Source organism: Coregonus lavaretus (assembly GCF_964263955.1).
Source record: "Coregonus lavaretus genome assembly, chromosome: 11".
Taxonomy (NCBI): Eukaryota; Metazoa; Chordata; class Actinopteri; order Salmoniformes; family Salmonidae; genus Coregonus; species Coregonus lavaretus.
Genome location: NC_139998.1, coordinates 12,420,761 through 12,445,677, shown reverse-complemented (window position 1 = coordinate 12,445,677; position 24,917 = coordinate 12,420,761). Strand labels below are relative to the sequence as shown.

The 24,917-nt window shown below is 43.2% G+C and overlaps 1 protein-coding gene across 1 annotated transcript; it reads right to left on the bottom strand.

Moving 5' to 3' along the window:
• Positions 1-2,534: 2,534 nt before the first annotated feature.
• On the bottom strand, positions 2,535-24,272 carry LOC311137132 (asc-type amino acid transporter 1-like; the record flags this gene model as incomplete). The annotated part of the gene is made up of 11 exons (XM_084171474.1): positions 24,110-24,272; positions 13,947-14,151; positions 13,584-13,735; positions 8,479-8,604; positions 8,006-8,159; positions 5,283-5,406; positions 4,967-5,070; positions 3,860-3,956; positions 3,416-3,565; positions 2,930-3,107; positions 2,535-2,659 (listed from the first exon to the last, which is right to left on the bottom strand). The coding sequence occupies exons 1-11, from the start codon at positions 24,267-24,269 to the stop codon at positions 2,535-2,537; spliced, it is 1,575 nt and encodes a 524-aa protein (XP_084027600.1). The 5' UTR covers positions 24,270-24,272.
• Between the last annotated feature and the right edge of the window lie 645 nt (positions 24,273-24,917).

Genomic DNA, 24,917 nt, shown 5'->3' with positions numbered 1-24,917 from the left:
CTAATGTAACTCTATGGCAGCACCCAAGGAGCTTGAATTTTCGAGCTCAAACCTTAGATTTTGCGGTGACGTAGTGTCCCCATGAGTGACAGAACACTAAGCCAATCACAGCGCAACTAGAGAACATTAACAACCCCTACACATTTTCCGCTGGCTGCCCCACCACCACAGAAAGCACTGAGGTACGCTGAAACACCTGCATTTTGGAGCTGCCTTACTCAAGAAAGCAAAAAAGAGACCATGTATTTTTATTTTATTTTACATTGTTTGCAAACTGATATGTGACACATTAATGCCAAAATAACATGCATAATGTTATTATTATATTTTTTTAGCTCAACAGGTGGGGCTCAAAACAGGTGGGGCTCTGCCTCACCTGCCCTGAATGATGGGTCGCCACTGCATGTAAGAATGAACTATAGCCATTGAATTCTACCATGCTTTAAATGGAAATAATGCACGCTTTAGAATGCCCTTCAAGCCAATGAGAAACATGTATTGAACAATGCCATGGTATAAAATATTTTAAAGTGACTTTTTTATTTTTCTCTCTGGCTGGCAGTTACCGGTACGTTATTGGCACATTTAAATAGTTGAATACAAAATTATGGTAAATGAGGATGGCAATGAGACAAAGCATGAAGTCATTTATTTCCGATAGGTATTCGATTTATTGTGCTATTATTGTTATTTTCTCATTTACAAAAAAGTGCACTAAAATACATTCCAGTTAACATTCCAAGTACTGAACCCATTGTAAACACCTGATGCTTTACAAATAATTTACAGTGTAAAATCTCTTCATATCAAGTCTGCTCTAGAAATCTGAACTAAACTGGATATAAAGTAGTAATACATCTTGCATAATCTGTGTGTTTTACCTGACTGGGGCTTAGTGATTATGGCAGCTGTTGGAGAGAGAGAGAACTCAATGTTGTACTAACAAACTAAATAATGATACACTATATATACAAAAGTATGTGGACAACCCTTCAAATTAGTGGATTCGGCTACTTCAGCCACACCCGTTGCTGACAGGTGTATAAAATTGAGCACACAGCCATGCAATCTCCATAGACAAACATTGGCAGTAGGATGGACTTACTGAAGAGCTCAGTGACTTTCAACATGGCACCGTCATAGGATGCCACCTTTCCAACAAGTCAGTTCATCATATTTCTGCCCTGCTAGAGCTGCTCCGGTCAACTGTAAGTACTGTGGAAACATGTAGGCCACACAAGCTCACACCATGTGCTGAAGCACACCTCTGGAAGCAACGTCAGCACAATAACTGTTTGTCGGGAGCTTCATGAAACGAGCAGGTGTCCACATACCTTTGGTCATGTAGTGTATCTTAATCCTAAATCATTTTATCTGGTTATTGGCATAACATATGTTCCTTGAGTAATTTGTGGTATCTATCTATCTATCTATCTATCTATCTAGTACAATACAGTATCTATCTATCAAGCTATGCTAATTAAAATGTATGTTCATTTCAAAAGAAATACAACAAATCACAAGTTTTGTTTTACAGTAAGAGTCAAGGGCCTGGCCATGTGAAGAACAAATAGTGGTTAAAGAACTCTGTTTGGGGCAGAGAAATTCAGTGGCAGTACAGTACAGTACAGTTTTTGTCAGGTTACCAGCATGTTTAGTTTTAAGTGTGGTAGAAAAAAAAGAAAAAACATGTTTAGAAACAAACATTAGAAAAGTGCAGCAAGCATTTTGTGAGCAGTTTTACTTCCAAGTAACAATATAAATTGGAGTTTGGGTCATTTAGTCAGCTGTGAACATTAGAGTTGTGTGTATTTATAGTATGACATATAATCAGTAGTGTAAAAGGCAATGGCAAGAGTTAAACATAAACTAAGCAAAAACACAGAGTGACCCACAACTATCAACTACAACCTATCTATCAATCAGTAGTATACAATCAGAACATATCTATCTTGTTGGCTGCTGCTGGCTAAGGAGATGAATTTCCAAAGGAATCAAGTCAAAGGCTCTGGAGTCTATGTTCAGATAGTTCTGAAAATGTTCACAAATCTGAGGAAGTCATGTCATGAGGCAAATTAACAACTGGCATGAAGCAGAATATGGAAGACCACAGTGCTTTTTCTAATTCTCATAAGGAACACACAAAGCGTTAAGCGTTCCAAAATACATTAATAGATAATATTAATATTAGCTAATAAGGTACACATTTCTCCCTATAAGGCACAGTGATACACAGTCAGGTCAAAACCAAAATACTGCCATGTTGAAAAGTTACAGAAAAGGCGCAAATAGTTCCTTAGGGCATATGAAGTCCGTTTCAAAACGTGATACTGTTGGCATTAGCTTGTTGTACTTGACGACTTAGTAGAAAAATAGAAGAAAAGCATTTGCAATTCCACTTAGCAGTAAAGAAATGGATATGAGTCTCAGGTGACCAAAGACCAGAGAAGGGGCTCCACTAAAAGGAACGGACCATGTCATCATACAGTGACAGAATATACAAAAAGAAAAAGACTTCAGAAGGCAAAAAGAGTTTAAGACTTCCCAGAGAGAGTGTTGGAAGATGTGTCAGGCCATTCTTCGATCGGACTGATCTCAATAGGGTCGAACTGGGGGAAGACCACGAAACACAGCCTCTGTGCCACGTAGGTCGCTGACTCTGTGAGAAAACAGGGCCCACATTTAGCATCACAACAAAGTGTCTGACCAGACCACTAAAGTAGGATTCCTTTTAAATGCCATGTATCTGGGTCTACTGAAATAAATAATGGTTTGATACTTGTCATATACAGTATATAGGGTTTAGGGAGGTTGGATACTATTAAATACATGTGGTTGAATTTAAATTCAGAAATGCAGATATTTTTTGGGCAAAGAGAGTTTATTAAGACAAACATGTATTTGCAGGTTTGAAGAGGAGGACACCCACCGATGAAGTCATAGATACACTTTGGCTTGGCTTTCCAGTGCACCCCCAGGAAGTAGACTGGTACACCAGTGAGCATGATGACCAGCCCGACACCACACACCACTGGCTCAGAATACAGACTGAAGCCCAGCAACAGGGCCCAGAACATCAGGTAGGTGATAGGGACAAGCAGGTTTACCTGATCAGGGATGAGAACAGATTCGTTTTTATAATGGAGAGAGTGTCACGTGCCGCTCATCTTTCAATGAATCACCTGGTGAGGAGGACAGAGGAAAGACCTGCTTCTACTCTGAAGTTTTCAACAGTAGATGAGAACAGGATCACTGTATTGCTGTAGTTTGCTCTTATTTGTCAATTACTGTGTCAATCATTTATCTCTAATGCAAACTAGCACAAACTGACATCCTCCTATATAAAAACAGTTCTACACTTTACAGAAATGTCAGAGAGGGGGACATGATTGAACCATGCCTGGAGTAATAATACCTTAATTGGTCTGTATAGTTTGGGCTTCTTCCATCGGTAGTAGAGCAGGCCTGCGATGGTGACTCCATAGGAGAGGTAGTTGATGAAGGACACATAGTTGATCAGGTTGTGCGTCTCTCCTATACACAGGATTACAATGGTGGCAGTACACTGCAAGACAAAGAGAGATCGAGAGAGAGATCGAGAGAGAGAGAGAGAGAGAGAGAGAGAGAGAGAGAGAGAGAGAGAGAGACAGAGACAGAGACAGAGACAGAGACAGAGACAGAGACAGAGACAGAGACGAGAGGTGAGGACAACTGTTAAGTACCTGATTGAGGTATAGAACACAGAGCAAGCCTACCGCAGACAGTGGTTAAGGGCTGTAACAGCTGCATTGAGTTGGCCACTGAGTGTGTACTAGAAATAGTAGAATAGAATAGTAGAATATACGTTTTAGTTTCTTACACAGCAGAGGAGAGCTGGGATAGGGGTGCAGTTCTTAAAGTGGATCATAGCCAGCAAGCTGGGTAGATGTCCCTCTCTGGCCCCAGAGAAACACAATCTAGAAAGACACATAAAAACATAGACGGTGTATAGACCCATGTACAATCATTTAACTAACTTAATAAACATTCATGCACCTCCGTTTCCAGGGATGTGCCTCAATCCAAAGGCAGCATTCTTGTGGATTGAGACACAGCCTAGAGGACATTTTTCCCAGGGTTGACCCCTCAACTCTATTCCACATCAGGTAACTGATGCAAGCAGTAAGTAGAATCAGAATTTAAAATAAAATAAAAATACACCTTATGGAACAGCGAGGACTGTGAAGCAACACAAACATAGACACATGCCACTCCAGTCACCCAAGTCATAGACTGTTCTCTCTGCTACTGCACGGCAAGCGGTACTGGAGCGCCAAGTCTAGGTCCAAAAGGCTCCTTGAAAAAGAAAAGGAGAGCCGCACACTCTAGGAGCTCAGATGCAATAATTTAATAACCTTATAACCAAAGTTTCGACAGACAAGCTGTCTTCATCAGGCTCCTTAACAGCTTCTACCGCCAAGCCATAAGACTGCTGAACAATTAATGAAATGGCCACCCGGATTATTTACATTGACCCCCCCCCGCACATTGACTCGGTACCGGTACCCCCTGTATATAGCCTCGTTATTGTGTTACTTTTTATTACATTTTTTACTTTAGTTTATTTAGTAAAGATTTTCTTAACTCTACTTCTTGAACTGCATTGTTGGTTAAGGACTTGTAAGTAAGCATTTCACGGTAAGGTCTACACCTTATTTGTCATGCATAATAACATTTGATTTGATTTGATTTGCATACACACGCGATAACATACACACTATACACACACGTACACATGGATTTTGTGTTGTAGATATGTGGTAGTGGAGTAGGGGCCTGAGGGCACACACTTAGTGTGTTGTGAAATCTGTTATGAATATATTGTAATTTTTGTTATTTGTATAACAGCCTTAATTTTGCTGGACCCCAGGAAGAGTACCTGCTCCCTTTACAGCAGCTAATGGGGATCCATAATAAATACAAATACCTTGAGGAGGTGAAGAGGTAGCCGTTGATGCCTCCGAACGTGGACAAGGCTACAGAGATGGGCATAATGACAGAGAACATCCCCAGGAGCTTCTCTCCAAATGTCTGCAGCAGAACAAGTTTTACATTTAGGACAAAAAACAAGCCTTGGATAACTCGATGTATAGCAAGTATTTTTCATAAATTATTAAAGGGCATCTCTATGTGAACATGTTGAACATTCAGTAAGTCAATACATCAAATAATGACACTATTAAAGGACAGTACTCCAGGCAGTTTTTGTCATGTCTCAAAGCAAAGTGAACAGCGTTACTCACGACGGCCACAGCGTTGGATGAGAGCAGCTCCTCGGGTGACATGGCGGAGAAGTAGGCGATGTTGGTGAGCGTGTACACAAAGGTCACCAATGGGATGGAGATGTAAATGGCACGAGGTAGGTTCCTGATGAGGTCATCCACAAAGTACATAAACTACTGATGAGGTAATCCACATGGTACAAAAACTACTGATGAGTTCATCCACAAGGTACATAAACTACTGATGAGGTAATCCACATGGTACAAAAACTACTGACGAGGTCATCCACAAGGTACATAAACTACTGATGAGGTAATCCACATGGTACAAAAACTACTGACGAGGTCATCCACAAGGTACATAAACTACTGATGAGGTCATCCACATGGTACAAAAACTACTGATGAGTTCATCCACAAGTTACATAAACTACTGATGAGGTAATCCACACGGTACAAAAACTACTGATGAGGACATCCACAAGGTACACAAACTACTGATGAGGTAATCCACATGTCCAAAAACTACTGATGAGGTCATCCACGAGGTACACAAACTACTGATGAGGTATTCCACACAGTATACAAACCATGCAATCAACACACAGTCTCATAAATCATGCATTGTTGGGGAAATAAGAAGGCAGCTGATGTGAAATACACACTATATATACAAAAGTATGTGGACAAATTAGTGGATTCGGCTAGTTCAGCCACACCCGTTTCTACCCTGCTAGAGCTGCCCCAGTCAACTGTAAATGCTGTTAGGAGCAACAACGGCTCAGCTGCAAAGTGGTAGGCCACACAAGCTCACAGAACGGGACTGCCGAGTGCTGAAGCGTATAGCACGTAAAAATCATCTGTCCTCAGTTGTAACACTCGCTACCGAGTTCCAAACTGCTTCTGGAAGCAACGTCAGCACAATAAATGTTCGTCCATGGCCGAGCAGCCGCAAACAAGCCTAAGATCACCATACGCAATGCCAAACATCGGCTGGAGTGGTGTAAAGCTCGCCGCCATTGGACTTTCTTCCATCTTTACTAACGACATGCCACTTTGAGTAAAGCCAGTGTGTCTATGTATGCGGATGACTCAACACTATACACGTCAGCTACTACAGCAACTGAAATAACTGCAACACTTAACAAAGAGTTGCAGTCAGTTTTGGAATGGGTGGCAAGGAATAAGTTAGTCCTGAATATTTCCAAAACTAAAAGCATTGTATTTGGGTCAAATCATTCACTGAACCCTAAACCTCAACTACATCTCGTAATGAATAATGTGGAAATTGAGCAAGTTGAGGAGACTAAACTGCTTGGAGTAACCCTGGATTGTAGACTATCATGGTCAAAGCAAATTGATACAACAGTAGCTAAGATGGGGAGAAGTATGTCCATAATTAAGCGCTGCTCTGCCTTCTTAACAACACTATCAACAAGGCAGGTCCTACAGGCCCTAGTTTTGTCGCACCTAGACTAGTGTGGTAGAGTAGTGTAGTCAGGTGCCACAGGGAGGGACTTGGGAAAATTGCAGTTAGCTCAGAACAGGGCAGCACGGCTGGCCCTTAAAAGTACACGGAGAGCTAACATTAATGACATTCACGTCAGTCTCTCCTGGCTCAGAGTGGAAGAGAGATTGACTTCATCACTGCTTGTTTTTGTAAGAGGTGTTGACAAGCTGAATGTACTGAGCTGTCTGTTTAAACTACTATCACACAGCTCGGAAACCCATGCATACCCCACAAGTCATGCCACCAGAGGTCTCTTCACAGTCCCCAAGTCCAGAACAGACTATGGGAGGCACACAGTACTACATAGAGCCATGACTACATGGAACTCTATTCCACATCAGGTAACTGATGCAAGCAGTAGAATCAGATTTTTAAAAAACAGGTAAAAATACACCTTATGGAACAACGGGGACTATGAAGAGACACACTCAAGGGTATAGACACATGCATACGCACACATTGTGATATTGTTGTATGGTGGTATTAAACATTTTGTATTGTAGATAGGTAGTGGTGTAATAATGTCATATGATGTACTGTTTTATATTTTGTTTTATATGTAATGTAAGTGCTTTAATATGTTTGGACCCCAGGAAGAGTAGCTGCTGCCTTGGCTTTCCTGTTTCGGCATGACAATGCCCCAGTGCACAAAGCAAGGTCCATACAGAAATGGTTTGTCGGGGTCGGTGTGGAAGAACTTGACTGGTCTGCACAGAGCCCTGACCTCAACCCCATCAAACACCTTTCGGATGAATTGGAATGCCGACTGCGAGCCAGGCATAATCGCCCAACATCAGTGCCCGAGCTCACTAATGCTCTTGTGGCTGAATGGAAGCAAGTCCCAGCAACAATGTTCCAACATCTAGTGGAAAGCCTTCCCAGAAGAGTGGAGGCTGTTATAGGCCCAACTCCATATTAATGCCCATGATTTTGGAATGAGATGTTCGACGAGCAGGTGTCCACATACTTTTGGTAATGTAGTGTACTTTACATTGTGTATATAAAAAAATCTAACTCTTTATATAAACATTTTTTTGCACTATATCACTTACATTTCTTATCAATATTTTCATTGATATACCACCACAAGATCACAACATACAACTGTGCATCACTCTACAATGCTTGCTTTCATGCCGGACTGGTTATACAGTACACAGCATTGGATGGATAATTGCAAATAGAATAGAATAGAATGCAAAGTAAAATAATGTTTGGTGAACCAGAAGCTCACCGTCGTGGTTCAACCACTTCTTCTGTGACATAGTTCAGGAAGTTCCATCCACTGAAGGCAAAAGAGGCCTGGAGGAAAGCCAGAGCGATCTGCCCAACTGAGGGCATCCTGCTGAACTCAAAAGCCACCTGAGGCGTCAGTCCCTCATAGTTACCTGAAGGGGTACAAATGCACCATCAATGTCTTGGGGGGATGTTTTAGGGAAATAGCATGATGGCCTCTTTGATCAATAAAAACGTGTAAATATCACAAACGTGCTAGGTCCTATTGGTTTGTTGAAGGTGCTATTAACCTTCGGCACCTGGATCATGTTCAGTAGGCACATAATGGAAGAAAGCAGTCCGAAACTGGGAGTTATTATCTGAATTTGCTAAATAAGAAACCCTAATTTTCGTTTTCAGTCGCAAAATGTCTTGCTACAGTGTGTGCTAATGAAAATTATTCTAGAGAGAAGGTGAGTGTGTTTTTCTCACCCTTGCAGATCTGCACCAGGCCGACCACTATGATGAGACCCAGGGCTGCCAGCTTCCCCACCGTGAAAACATCCTGGATCCTGGTTGCCAGACGCACACTGGAGCAGTTCACCCAGGTCAGGAACACTGCAGACACACACACACACACACACACACACACAATACTTTAAGCGTTTCTTTGAGAAAACAAAATACTATTTAAACCCTATTTAAATAAGGTAGCCTAAGCAAGTTATTTACAATGATTTGTCAGAAGTGATGTTTGCCCTCACATAGGGGAGCTCTTGCCCAATCGGAATGTGGCATTAGGGATGCCAGCCAAGCCGTGAGGTGCACAGTAATGTGACATGTTCTCTTATCCAGTCAGTCAGGGCTCACGCCTGGGCACATGGTGTTGGTAGTGTGGCAGTGGCCTGGCAGTTTCCATGGCAGGCCGGAATGTGGGAAATGGTAAGGCAAAGGGGTGGGCACATTGTTTCACCTCATCCATCACTGTCATTGGCTTGCCTCTCTCTCTCTCATGGTGGCCTGGCTCTCACAGACAAAGGGGAGCTGTCAAGGCCACCAAAACAAACTGCTTCCGATGCAACAGAACAAAACCCAGAAAGGACAGGTGGGCAGGTCCCTGAAGAGGCTGAGAGAAAGCTCACGTTTTCTCCAGATCATTGGCATCCAGTTCCCCAACAAACAAGTGTGAGGGATCAGTGGAAGTACAGTGCAGGTACTCCTAAGCTTGGTGCCAAGTAATTAGTAATACTAACATGTCCACATGGTCAATAGATTGAGGGATGCAACCCAGTAAAAAGCAACACACAAATCACAGGTGACAAAATTGGCTCTAACTTCAACAAATGGGACACTGTACTTGACATTGAAACGGAGGCCTAGGTTCAATCAGATCAAGCGTTAACCAGCAAAAGCAGACACCTGCATAGCGGTTGCGATCATTGTCATGAAGCCACACCCAACCCGCTCGCGTTAGAAGTTCAGAACGAGAAAGTGTATATAGAAATTATTATTAAACTAAATAATGAGGATTTCTATCATCCTAATGGAGGTGTAGATTACATCGCACATTCAAGTGTACGAACTTGTAAACAAGGCTGGATGGGATTTCTGTTAATGTGACTCCGTGCAGCCAATGGCAATGTCCGCTTTAGGTATAATGCCAGGAGCCGCTTGTGGATTTGACAGCTCTAATGCAGTTCCACCTCCGACTGCCAAAACAACTGCTATGCCGATGTCTGCTAAAGCTGATCTGATTGAATAGAGCCCTAAGTACAAGTTCCCTCAGGTTTACAAAACTGGCTGCAGTGATGTCATTCTGATGTCTTTATGGCATGACGGTCAGCTTGGTTGTAAAATGATGTTTTTAGATGTCTTTTAAGCGACCAGAAAAATAAGTCTATAACCAGATAGAAATCAAATATTCTGGAAAAAGAACTGAAAACTAATTAAGAACCAGAAAATGAGGTCACCCTGACATCCCATGGCATATTTTGCCCACAAGGATGGTTTGTCCATTGGGATGTTTTTATACATCCTTCAGAAACGGTACACTTCATCAGTCTTTGTTTCCCTAACTTTACTGCCCACTCCTTCCTCCGGTCTCTCCCTTCCATTTTCTATTTGACACACCATGCATTTTTTTTATATTCCTGTCTCCAACTGTGAAAGGCTTCGAGGCAATGGTTATGTAAGAGATATTTTACTCTGTTGTACCAGAAACTTCCCATAAAAAACATTAGCAACAGTCATTAAAATTGTTAAAAGTTTAAAAGAACAATTTTAATAAATGCAACAATTGGACAATGGATGAAGATACTACTCCAAACATTTAGAATTGTTATAATCCGATACTGACTGAATTATAGCACATAAACATTTTACTGGTGTCACGATAGTCAGGGTAAGGAGTAGACCAAGGCGCAGCGTGATGAACAAACATGACTTTAATTAGTTAAAGCACGAAACAAAACAAGAAACGACTCGTGACGTCCACGGTATCAATGACCGAACACGGAACAAAAACCCACAACCACAAAGGGAAAACATACAGTTTAAATATGGCTCCCAATCAGAGACAACCAGCCAACAGCTGACACTCGTTGCCTCTGATTGGGAGTCACTCAGGCAAACATAGAATACAACAAACTAGAATGAACACCAACATAGAAATACACACATAGAAATGAACACACCCTGGCTCAACATAATGAGTCCCAGAGCCAGGGTGTGACAGTACCCCCCCCTAAAGGCGCGGACTGCGACCGCGCCTCAACTAAACAAACCAGGGGAGGGCTGGGCGGGCATACCTCCTCGGCGGCGGTTCTGGCTCCGGCCTTGACCACCACCCTCCAATACACCCCCCATAGTACCCCTGGTCCAGTCTGGCACCGCCGGCTGGAGCAGGACTGGACTTAACAGGAGCGATCCTTACCAGGCTGTCGACTCGCACCCCTGGCTTGGTGCGTGGAGGAGGAACGGGCCTTACCAGGCTGACGACGCGCACCCCTGGCTTGATGCGTGGAGGAGGAACGGGCCTTACCAGGCTGACTTCTCGCACCCCTGGCTTAGTGCGAGTGGCAGGAACAGGCCGGACCGGGCTGGCGACGCGCACCGTAGGTTTGGTGCGAGTGGCATGAACAGGCCGGGTCGGGCTGGCGACGCGCACCGTAGACTTGGTGCGGGTGGCAGGAACAGGCCGGGTCGGGCTGGCGACGCGCACCGTAGACTTGGTGCGGGTGGCAGGAACAGGCCGGACCGGGCTGTCGACGCACACCGTAGGCTTGGTGCGTGGAGCAGGGACAGGCCGGACTGGGCTGGCGACGCACACCGTAGGCTTGGTGCGGGTGGCAGGAACAGGCCGGACCGGGCTGTCGACGCACACCGTAGGCTTGGTGTGTGGAGCAGGGACAGGCCGGACTGGGCTGGCGACGCACACCGTAGGCTTGGTGCGTGGAGCAGGGACAGGCCGGACTGGGCTGGCGACGCACACCGTAGGCTTGGTGCGGGTGGCAGGAACAGGCCGGGCTGGGCTGTCGACGCACACCGTAGGCTTGGTGCGTGGAGCAGGGACAGGCCGGACTGGGCTGGCGACGCACACCGTAGGCTTGGTGCGTGGAGCAGGGACAGGCCGGGCTGGGCTGGCGACGCACACCGTAGGCTTGGTGCGTGGAGCAGGGACAGGCCGGGCTGGGCTGGCGACGCACACCGTAGGCTTGGTGCGTGGAGCAGGGACAGGCCGAACCGGGCTGTGGAGACGGATAGGAGGCCTGGAGTGAAGAGCGGCCACCACCCGTCCTGGCTGAATGCCTACCCTCACACACTCTGTGTGAGGCATCCGCACAGGACGTACAGGGCGGTGAACCCCTGGCCTGGTGGCCTTCTGGATCCGCCCCCTTTTCTCCTCCGTCAGCCCCGTCGTCCATGCCGTGTGCCCCCCCCTAAAAATTTTCTGGGGTTGCCTCACGACCGTCCGACGACGACCCTGATCACGCCGTTGCTCCTCTCTCCGTCGCCTCTCCACTGTCTCACTCCATGGCCGGCGATCCATCCCGGCCAGGATTTCCCCCCAAGTCCAGGACCCTTTACCGTCCAATATCTCCTCCCATGTCCAGGCTGCCTGCTCCTGGACACGCTGCTCCTCTTTCGCCAGGACCTTTCCCGGCGCTTCCTCCCATGTCCACCCCAAGGGCTGCCCCTGGACACGCTGCTTGGTCGTTGCATGGTGGGTTTTTCTGTCACAATCGTCAGGGTAAGGAGTAGACCAAGGCGCAGCGTGATGAACAAACATGACTTTAATTAGTTAAAGCACGAAACAAAACAAGAAACGACTCGTGACGTCCACGGTATCAATGACCGAACACGGAACAAAAACCCACAACCACAAAGGGAAAACATACAGTTTAAATATGGCTCCCAATCAGAGACAACCAGCCAACAGCTGACACTCGTTGCCTCTGATTGGGAGTCACTCAGGCAAACATAGAATACAACAAACTAGAATGAACACCAACATAGAAATACACACATAGAAATGAACACACCCTGGCTCAACATAATGAGTCCCAGAGCCAGGGTGTGACAACTGGCACAGAAAAATAATGAATTCAGGTATTCAACTTATTGTAACATTTTACTTATTTCTTCTGACAATGCAGTCATATATACATTTTCTTATTGTATCAGGTATTTAAAAAAAATATTTTGTGTTAAAATAAATACAATTATATGTGCGTAATTTGAATAAATACACTGCATATAGTAAAACATTAACATAAAGGGGTGGAACAGGGCAGCAACCACCAAACACTTGCTCTGTCTACCATACCTGCACTCACCTGTGTGGTCTAGACTGCCTTATTAATTGTTGTTGTTGTCACGTCCTTGCATATTTCAACAAGTGTGTCAATAGCAGGATATCCTCGGATTAACAATCAACACCCTTGGCTCTAAATTACACCTATTTTAACATCCTTTACATTGTTTGGGAGATCAGACATAATATCACTAATCAGAGTGCCCATTTTCGGAAGTTGCTTTCATTTCAGTGCATCTAATTTGTAAACATTTCAACTGTATTAAATTACTTTTTTCAATTCCACAAAAAATGAACACCATCAAATTAAAGTTATCTTTCTTCTCCTTCTAGTGATGGAAGTGGCCAGACGGTGCGTTAAATCCCAGACGAAGCTTTAGCGTTCTTATAGATTCAAAGGAAAGACAATGCATTCCATTGAGCCCATTTCAGCCATCACCGGGGTGTGTTCGACAGGTCATTTGACAGGTCGTAACGTTAACGGGAAAAAATGACAGGCGCAAGCAAGAGTATGAAAGAGTCGCAGGAGTAAAATGAAAGCAATCAATCCAGCGCGATTTAAGTGACAAGTGGATTTTGCACCCCTCTAACACAGGAAAAAGATGGCTGAAAAATACAGATTCTCAGGTGGGCGGGGCATGCACGTTGCAAAAAAAATATTTAGCACACACACACACTCATGCACGCACTCACACACACATATGCACGCACACAGTAGATCTTTTTGGGGTTACCTTAATTTCCTTTACATAAGTGAGTTCAGGCACAGGAACACGGTACTTACATAGACAGACTGTTGACAGCAAGCGTGTGGCCAAGTAGGGAGGGACACAGTCGGGGAAGACAGGCTGTAGGACATAGTTAGAGAAGGTGAGGGCGATGACAGCCAGGGTAGTGGGGTACATGATGAGCACCGCACTCCACAGGAGGAGGAACCTGGGATGGGAGAGAAACAGTCAAATATGTCATTGCTTTGATCCAACTTTGTGTTTTTTATTAGCTATTTTTTATTTATTTTTATCGCATAAACTGAACAGTCAATTGAATATTCAACCAACCCTTCTGACCCCCAATACCAAGCAAATCCAACCTTGTGTTGTTTCATAATAAGCTTACACACTATACACATTGGATGAGTGGTACCTACCCAACAAGGCCTCCGAATATTTCTGTGACGTAGGAGTAGTCCCCCCCTGACTTGGGGATGGTGACCCCCAGCTCAGCATAGCAGAGAGAGCCCAGGGCAGCTATGCAGCCCCCTAGTACCCACACAATCAGTGCTAGACCCACTGAACCCGAATGCTCTAGAACCCCCTTAGGAGATATGAAGATTCCAGAACCAATTATGTTCCCTGTGGAGAGGGAGAAGGTATTACTAAAATACACACACACACACACACACACACACACACACACACACACACACACACACACACACACACACAAAGCAAGCAATGGAATATACTTGACAAAAATAACCTCTCTGATGATCATTACAAGTTAACACATCAGAAATAGAACAATCATACTGTTGATGTGAGGGAACAGAGCTTTGGGCAGCAGATCAAACAGTCACATAGTAGGAAGTGCTCCCATTTAACCCAAGAGGCTTCAACATCAACCACACGCATTGTTGAAGTAATACAATGATCTGGGTTCCAATATGGCTGTATCAGAAATGGCACCCTGTTGAAAAGTAGTGGCATTATGGAATAGGGTGTAATTTCAGATGCAGATCAAGTGTATCCCGACCAACACATTCAGGGTAGTAGCACAGCAGAAGGCAGCCAAGTGGCACAGACCTCAATTACATAACTGGACATAAATTATTTACTCTTAACTGTCGAGCTCAGTCAAGAGTCGCCTGCGAGAATTAAATTCAACTCATTTATTTCATTATTTCTAGACTGTACCGGCTTTCCCTTTGGTTTGTGACCCTGTCAGAAATGCTAAGACTGGGAGTAAAGCCTGGTCTCATAGAATAGACGTAACATAGTGAAAGTAAATGCAGGACACTAAAATGAGTATGATATTCTACGTTTGGTATGTACATAAGACAGAAGGTTACTTAAGGGAAAAACTAAAGGAGGGTGGTTGGCCGGGTGTATAATGCGAACATCTAGCAACCCAAAGGTTGCATGGTCGAATCTCATCTCGGACAACTTTAGCATTTTAGCTAATTAGCAACTTTGCAACTACTTACTACTTTTAGCTACTTTGCAACTACTTAGCATGTAAGCTAACCCTTCCCCTAACCTTAAACCTAACCTTAACCCCTAGCTTAGTTAACATTAACCACCTAGCTAACGTTAGTGTTAGCCACCAAGCCAATGTTAGCCACAACAGATTGAAATTCGTAACATTTCATATGTTTTGCAAATTCGTAACATATTGTACGAATTGCAATTCATAACATATCATACAAATTGTAATTTGTAACATTTCATACAAAATGGATAAGGGATGGATTGAAATGAACAGAATGGGTACCCGGAGGGTCATGCTTTTTCAATTTCAGTCAAGGTGAGGGTTTAGTCTTTTTTTTTATCTAGTCCAGGGGAGGGTCATGTCATTTGTAATGGATGAAATTTCAATATTTCAATTAATGGCTTATTAGGCTACATATCGATGTGTGCCCGATGCCGCCTCATCTCTGATTCTCAGCTGGGCGCGCATAAATAGCCTTCAAGTGCGCCTAAAGACTATTTAGTGTGGTCTCAATCAAATTATCCATAGACTATAGGCTATAGGCTACAAAGTGCATGCTCGGAGAAGCACGGAGCAAAGTTATATTTCTAAGATAGCTGCTGGGACGGTGTAAATAAAACTAGGCTGCATTACACACGGCAATGGATATTCCAACCTTGAGCCCCGCCCGCTCTGCTCTTGCTTATCAAAAACGTTTTTGTGTGATGCCTAACCAATGGCTGTGCTGTGTAGGCCTACAGTGGCAGTTCAGGAGGAGAGTCAAAGGCTTCTTCCGATTTTTGTTGTTGTTGATTAGGCCTAGTCCAAATAATTAACTATCTTGTGTGCGGACTAGCCTATAGCCTATGGTCGACTTTGATAGCTTGCTACTACTATAATTGATTTAATTAAAAACAATATGTTTATTGCCCATGATGTATTTATCAGAGTTATTACCGCAAGGCGCTACAGATGGTAGTGCATAAGGCCCAGTACATCACTAGGGCAAGCGTCCTGCCATCCAGGACCTCTATACCAGGCAGTGTCAGAAGAAGGACCTATAAATTGGACTCCATCCACCCAAATCTTAGACTGTTCTCTATGCTACTGCACGGTAAGCGATACCAGAGCGCCAAGTCTAGGTCCAAAAGGCTCCTGAACAGCTTCAACCCCCAATCCATAAGACTGCTAAACAGTTAACCAAATGGCTACCCGGACTATTTGCATTGACCCCCTTTTTTACACCTCTACTCCTCGCTGTTTGTTATCTATGCATAGTCACTTTACCCCTACCTACATGTTTATATTACCTCAATTACCTCGACTAACCTGTACCCCCACACATTGACTCAGTACTGGTACCCCATCTATATAGCCTTATTATTGTTATTTTATTGTGTTACTTGTTTAGTATTTGTATTATTTTTTTATTTTATTTTTCATATATATACAGTGGGGGAAAAAAGTATTTAGTCAGCCACCAATTGTGCAAGTTCTCCCACTTAAAAAGATGAGCGAGGCCTGTAATTTTCATCATAGGTACACGTCAACTATGACAGACAAAATGAGAGAAAACAATCCAGAAAATCACATTGTAGGATTTTTAATGAATTTATTTGCAAATTATGGTGGAAAATAAGTATTTGGTCAATAACAAAAGTTTCTCAATACTTTGTTATATACCCTTTGTTGGCAATGACACAGGTCAAACATTTTCTGTAAGTCTTCACAAGGTTTTCACACACTGTTGCTGGTATTTTGGCCCACTCCTCCATGCAGATCTCCTCTAGAGCAGTGATGTTTTGGGGCTGTCGCTGGGCAACACAGACTTTCAACTCCCTCCAAAGATTTTCTATGGGGTTGAGATCTGGAGACTGGCTAGGCCACTCCAGGACCTTGAAATGCTTCTTACGAAGCCACTCCTTCGTTGCCCGGGCGGTGTGTTTGGGATCATTGTCATGCTGAAAGACCCAGCCACGTTTCATCTTCAATGCCCTTGCTGATGGAAGGAGGTTTTCACTCAAAATCTCACGATACATGGCCCCATTCATTCTTTCCTTTACACGGATCAGTCGTCCTGGTCCCTTTGCAGAAAAACAGCCCCAAAGCATGATGTTTCCACCCCCATGCTTCACAGTAGGTATGGTGTTCTTTGGATGCAACTCAGCATTCTTTGTCCTCCAAACACGACGAGTTGAGTTTTTACCAAAAAGTTCTATTTTGGTTTCATATGACATTCTCCCAATCCTCTTCTGGATCATCCAAATGCACTCTAGCAAACTTCAGACGGGCCTGGACATGTACTGGCTTAAGCAGGGGGACACGTCTGGCACTGCAGGATTTGAGTCCCTGGCGGCGTAGTGTGTTACTGATAGTAGGCTTTGTTACTTTGGTCCCAGCTCTCTGCAGGTCATTCACTAGGTCCCCCCGTGTGGTTCTGGGATTTTTGCTCACCATTCTTGTGATCATTTTGACCCCACGGGGTGAGATCTTGCGTGGAGCCCCAGATCGAAGGAGATTATCAGTGGTCTTGTATGTCTTCCATTTCCTAATAATTGCTCCCACAGTTGATTTCTTCAAACCAAGCTGCTTACCTATTGCAGATTCAGTCTTCCCAGCCTGGTGCAGGTCTACAATTTTGTTTCTGGTGTCCTTTGACAGCTCTTTGGTCTTGGCCATAGTGGAGTTTGGAGTGTGACTGTTTGAGGTTGTGGACAGGTGTCTTTTATACTGATAACAAGTTCAAACAGGTGCCATTAATACAGGTAACGAGTGGAGGACAGAGGAGCCTCTTAAAGAAGAAGTTACAGGTCTGTGAGAGCCAGAAATCTTGCTTGTTTGTAGGTGACCAAATACTTATTTTCCACCATAATTTGCAAATAAATTCATTAAAAATCCTACAATGTGATTTTCTGGATTTTCTTTCTCAATTTGTCTGTCATAGTTGACGTGTACCTATGATGAAAATTACAGGCCTCTCTCCTCTTTTTAATTGGGAGAACTTGCACAATTGGTGGCTGACTAAATACTTTGATACACTGCCGATTTTGCAGGTTTTCCTACTTACAAAGCATGTAGAGATCTGTAATTGTTATCATAGGTACACTTCAACTGTGAGAGACGGAATCTAAAACAAAAATCCAGAAAATCACATTGTATGATTTTTAAGTAATTAATTTGCATTTTATTGCATGACATAAGTATTTGATACTTCAGAAAAGCAGAACTTAATATTTGGTACAGAAACCTTTGTTTGCAATTACAGAGATCATACGTTTCCTGTAGGTCTTGACAAGGTTTGCACACACTGCAGCAGGGATTTTGGCCCACTCCTCCATACAGACCTTCTCCAGATCCTTCAGGTTTCGGGGCTGTCGCTGGGCAATACAGACTTTCAGCTCCCTCCAAAGATTTTCTATTGGGTTCAGGTCTGGAGACTGGCTAGGCCACTCCAGGACCTTGAGATGCTTCTTACGGAGCCACTCCTTAGTTGCCCTGGCTGTGTGTTTCGGGTCGTTGTCATGCTGGAAGACCCAGCCACGACCCATCTTCAATGCTCTTACTGAGGGAAAGAGGTTGTTGGCCAAGATCTCGCAATACATGGCCCCATCCATCCTCCCCTCAATACAGTGCAGTCGTCCTGTCCCCTTTGCAGAAAAGCATCCCCAAAGAATGATGTTTCCACCTCCATGCTTCACGGTTGGGATGGTGTTCTTGGGGTTGTACTCATCCTTCTTCTTCCTCCAAACACGGCGAGTGGAGTTTAGACCAAAAAGCTCTATTTTTGTCTCATCAGACCACATGACCTTCTCCCATTCCTCCTCTGGATCATCCAGATGGTCATTGGCAAACTTCAGACGGGCCTGGACATGCGCTGGCTTGAGCAGGGGGACCTTGCGTGCGCTGCAGGATTTTAATCCATGACGGCGTAGTGTGTTACTAATGGTTTTCTTTGAGACTGTGGTCCCAGCTCTCTTCAGGTCATTGACCAGGTCCTGCCGTGTAGTTCTGGGCTGATCCCTCACCTTCCTCATGATCATTGATGCCCCACGAGGTGAGATCTTGCATGGAGCCCCAGACCGAGGGTGATTGACCGTCATCTTGAACTTCTTCCATTTTCTAATAATTGCGCCAACAGTTGTTGCCTTCTCACCAAGCTGCTTGCCTGTAGCCCATCCCAGCCTTGTGCAGGTCTACAATTTTATCCCTGATGTCCTTACACAGCTCTCTGGTCTTGGCCATTGTGGAGAGGTTGGAGTCTGTTTGATTGAGTGTGTGGACAGGTGTCTTTTATACAGGTAACGAGTTCAAACAGGTGCAGTTAATACAGGTAATGAGTGGAGAACAGGAGGGCTTCTTAAAGAAAAACTAACAGGTCTGTGAGAGCCGGAATTCTTACTGGTTGGTAGGTGATCAAATACTTATGTCATGCAATAAAATGCAAATTAATTACTTAAAAATCATACAATGTGATTTTCTGGATTTTGTAAGTAGGAAAACCTGCAAAATCGGCAGTGTATCAAATACTTTTCTCCCCACTGTATATATTAATATATTCGTACTTACTGTTTTTAAAACTCTGCATTGTTGGTTAAGGGCTTGTTAGTAAGCATTTCACGGTAAGGTCTACACCTGCTGTATTCTTCGCATGTGACAAATAACATATTGACCTCACAATAAGGAAGATTCAAGTAACTTATATTGTGGTGCTGAAACTTGAAGCAGCAGCCGCGGCACAATCAGTCGGAAATGGAGAGCTCATGGTGCTGAAAGTAGGCAAATTCGAGTAGGCATAATTAATTTAAACCGTCTTTATTTTAATTAGACTTTACTAACAACAATAGGGCTTTGTGTTGGAGCCTATTTCTTCCTTTTTACGAAATAAGAGGTAGGCCTACCTGTTTGACAGACGAAATTAGGCTATAGGTTGCTATATCCATAGATTTGTCGGTCAATTCATCCACTCACCATGCACTCTTTAAATAGCCTACTTCCGTGTAAGTGAAGGGCTGCTAAGTTAAAACCAAGACTCGAATTGAGGGGGTATACCATATGCTGCATTTAGACGAGGGACGCAAAAAACGGGACATAGCGGGACAAGACAAAGAAATATGGTGACTGCAAAAGCAAGCCTGCACGACCGTATGCGTTGCTATGGGGATTTCAGTACACAAACAGTGCAAATCAACATCTGGTAGAAAACAACGCTACTGAAAACGGCAAAAGTTGAAATATTTGTCCCATCTACCGTGGCGGCTGAAGGCATTCACCGCCAGACTCAACGGCATTTACTGACCTACTCTCATCAAAAACAATGACATCCGGTTTGCCATCTACCTCCTGCCATCTAAACGCAGCAATAGGGTTACATTTTATTAAAGAAAATGGCAAAAAGTATAGGCCTAGCCCTTGTTAGCTTTTGAAGAAAATAAAAACAGATCCGATTATATAAAGTGACATAACAGCGCTTTGGTCCATGATGCTTTATGCTAGACACAAGCTGTAAAATACCCAGGAAAGACGTGACTTCGATGAATATGGGGATATCATTGTTCAGTTTGTTTGACATTCATAGGCTGAGCTACAACCTTCTATAGCCGAGGAGACAAAACAATAACTTTGCTTGGGAAATACAGTGCATTAGGAAAGTATTCAGACCCGTTTTTCCACATTTTGTTACGTTACAGCCTTATTCTAAAATTGATTAAATTAATGTTTTTCCTCATCAATCTACACACAATACCCCATAATGACAAAGCAAAAACAGGGTTTAAGAAATGTTAGCAAATGTATTAAAAATAAAAAACAGAAATACCTTATTTACATAAGTATTCAGACCCTTTGCTATGAGACTCGAAATTGAGCTCAGGTGCATCCTGTTTCCATTGATCATCCTTGAGATGTTTTTACAACTTGATTGGCGTCCACCTGTGGTAAATTTAATTGATTGGACATGATTTGGAAAGGCACACAACTGTCTATATAAGGTCCCACAGTTGACAGTGCATGTCTGAGCAAAAACCAAGCCATGAGGTCGAAGGAATTGTCTGTAGAGCTCCGAGACAGGATTGTGTCGAGGCACAGATCCGGGAAAGGATATCAAAATATTTCTGCAGCATTGAAGGTCCCCAAGAACACAGTGGCCTCCATCATTGTTAAATGGAAGAAGTTTGGAACCACCAAGACTCTTCCTAGAGCTGGCTGCCCGGCCAAACTGAGCAATCGGGGGAGAAGGGCCTTGGTCAGGGAGGTGACCAAGAACCCGATGGTCACTCTGATAAAGCTCCAGAGTTCCTCTGTGGAGATGGGGGAACCTTCCAGAAGGACAACCATCTCTGCAGCACTCCACCAATCAGGCCTTTATGGTAGAGTGGCCAGACGGAAGCCAATCCTCAGTAAAAGGCACATGACAGCTCACTTGGAGTTTGCCAAAAGGCACCTAAAGGACTCAGACCATGAGAAACAAGATTCTCTGGTATGATGAAATCAAGATTGAACTATTTTGCTTGAATGCCAAGCGTCACGCCTGGAGGAAACCTGTGACCATCCCTACGGTGAAGCATGGTGGTAGCAGCATCCTGCTGTGGGGATGTTTTTCAGCGGCAGGTTCTGGGAGACTAGTCAGGATCGTGGGAGAGATGAACGGAGCAAAGTACAGAGAGATCCTTGATAAAAACCTGCTCCAGAGTGCTCAGGACCTCAGACTGGGGCGAAGGTTCACCTTCCAACAGGACAACAACCCTAAGCACACAACCAAGACAACGCAGGAGTGGCTTCAGAACAAGTCTGAATGTCCTTGAGTGGCCCAGGTAGAGCCCGAACTTGAACCCGATCGAACATCTCTGGAGAGACCTGAAAATAGCTGTTCAGTGACGCTCCCCATTCAACCTGACAGAGCTTGAGAGGATCTGCAAAGATTAATGGGAGAAACTCCCCAAATACAGGTGTTCCAAGCTTGTAGCATCATACCCAAGAAGACTCTAGGCTGTAATCGCAAAGGTGCTTCAACAAAGTACTGAGTAAAGGGTCTGAATACTTATGTAAATGTCATATTTCCGTTTTTTATTATGAATTAATTTGCAAAAAAATCTAAAAACCTGTTTTTGCTTCGTCATTATGGGGTATTGTGTGTAGATTGATGAGGGGGAAAAAAACAATTTAATCCAGTTTAGAATAAAGCTGTAACGTAACAAAATGTGGAAAAAGTCAAGAGGTCTGAATACTTTCCGAATGCACTGTAATCTAATTCTGTCAATATCAATTGAATAAGCTAGCCACTTTCTGTACAATAGAACATGTTTACACCCAGACAGCTTTTTGGGAAACACTTGTGACCTTCTCTCTCATTGGGTTAAGCCACAGAAGAAGAGTAGTCAGCAGTTAAAGCTTACATTTTTCTGCATTGGTAGGGCTACTCTGTCTGGGGTGGAAAGGTCGGCCTAACTTTTGAAAGTACCATGCTCAGATTCCTAATGACGTCTCAGATGTAGTTATTTGCAAACAGGGACAGTTTAGTTGCAAACAAGACACACTGATTTGGCCTTGGAGAAATATGATAAGATTAACACATAGGCCTATCTCTCTGTCCATTTTTTGCCTGTAATTTCAATAATTTGTGTGGTATTAAAAAATATTCTGCTAATATGTAAAATTACGTAGAATTGCATGACATTTTTATAAAAGGCAATTTTTTCTCTGACCTGCACATACGACGACAGATTCATGCAATCCTTTTACTATAAAGGAGATCTCTCTACCCCTACTCTTGTCCACGGTGGTCTGTGAATCAAAATTATTGCGTTGCTATGTAATGCTTACAGGACAAAGAACAGTTTCTAAAAATCCATATCTAAGGCTCTGGTCTGTCCAAGAAGTGAGGGTAAACATGTTCTCTGCTATCCACTTTGTTTTAATTATTATTTTGGGGATAGGGGAGGGTCACTAGTTTTTTTTTCAAGGGTTCAGGATTTAGGTTAAATATGTTTTGCTGAAGGGAGGGCCGTCCATTTTCATTTCAGAGAGGTCCGATTTTCTCCATGTAACCCTTATTATAAATAACGTTCACTCCGTAATGGACATCCACAAATTAATACATACCATACCAAACTTAACATATCATACTAATTGAAATGGGTCGGTTTTACATTTACTATGTTACGTCTACCCCTGAGTCCAGGTTGGGGAGTAAGATGTATAACTTTGAAACAACAGGGTGGATGCTAGCATGGACTTCCTGGTCTGGATTGCTCAACTTCAATTGCTCAATCACAGTTGATAGTCTGTACTCAGTCTCTCTTCCACACACACAAGGAGACAGGAGACTGATTCAAAGGGATTTTTCACTTTTTGCTCCTGTTTGAGGTCTTAATTCAGGACTGATCTTGATCAAAAACTGCACTAATGTAACTAACCAAAAGCCACAAGAGTAGGTCGGAGAGTAAATGTAATTGAAAAACATCAATGTCAGTAGAAATGGCATAAAGAGCATAGGCCTATTATTATTAATAATCATTTTACAGTAACTCTGAAACTCTTTTTAACAGTCAAGTCAGAACATATGTAATAAATGCAACAGCGCATATTGAAAGCTTCAGGATTTTCATCAGCAGGTTGGGGGCCCCTGACTATCAAAACCATGCATCTTCCAGACTGTATAGTGGCATTTACCCTACTGTAGGTGTAACTTGGGCCTATATCTTCATTTGCACCCTTCAACAAGTGAATTAGATTTATTAAAGCGGCCCCTGCCATTTCCTCTGCTTCAGCAGACAATTTTCTTCTGCTTGACAACCAATGTCCTACTAATTCATATATTTTGGCTACGTAAGCATTGAGGTAGACATTTAATGCACATCTATTTCTCATGTAGTCGCACTCGCGTCATATAGGACCATCTTCTTATCATGACAGGTGAGAAGATGGGCCTATTTCTAACCATTACAAATATAGGATACTGACTTTAATGACACATAATCCATAATTGGAAAACTAATTTTCAATTCAGCAAGGGCAAATTGTCTGTAAATGGCAAACTTACATCAAAGTTATTTTATTAAATAAAGCAATGACCAAACACCCCCATGTAATAGATTCTAAAATGCAATACACTTTTACCAACCTTACCTATGATTATTGTACAGGCGCTTAAAAGTCCTATTTCTTTTTTCAGAGTCACTCTATCAGGGATTTCGTCACGTTTGTTGTTCCCATCTTTCAAGATCTTCAGTGCAGCTGACGGCTCTTGCCGTGAGCAGATACTTATTTTCCGCTTTTCTCCATCCATGTCTGCGACCACATCAAAGGCTTTCTCGAATTCCTCACTTGAACTCACACACCGTATTGATGCACACTGAAAAGGGTGCGCATGCGCAACAATCCGTCGCTGTCCAGCGTAGAATGCTAACTACCCCACTCTCGTGCCATCAACTACTTGAGCGTCGCTGGACTTTTTCACTAAACCTCACTCGGAGATCCCATCGAACTTCGAAGTCCATCTTTTTACCAAATGTTCTGTTTCCATACCGACGGTAATAGCTGAGGCTTGCGTGCATCAGAGTTTGGTGCACCCTCCTACTTGAGTAAACCCCCATCTTGAACACAACTGTGTCTGCATAATCTCGACTGCTCAGTGTTCAGGCCCCCATTTCAGAGTACACTTAATCTTCTCAAATATTATTGATAGAGAATTTTAAGGTATTTCATCTTGTGAATTGTAACCAGACTGTCAAATAAAAACAAAAACATGTTAAATACATTTATAAAATAGTGACCACAGTAAACATAAGTGAACTCCATTATGGAATATACTAAATTATTGACCAGCTAATCAATATTTCAAAGGGGGTGAAAGAGCAAATGCAAGGATTAATTGAACTATCTTCGATCCATCAAAGCTACATTTATCAAGCATGCACACCATGTACTGTAGGCC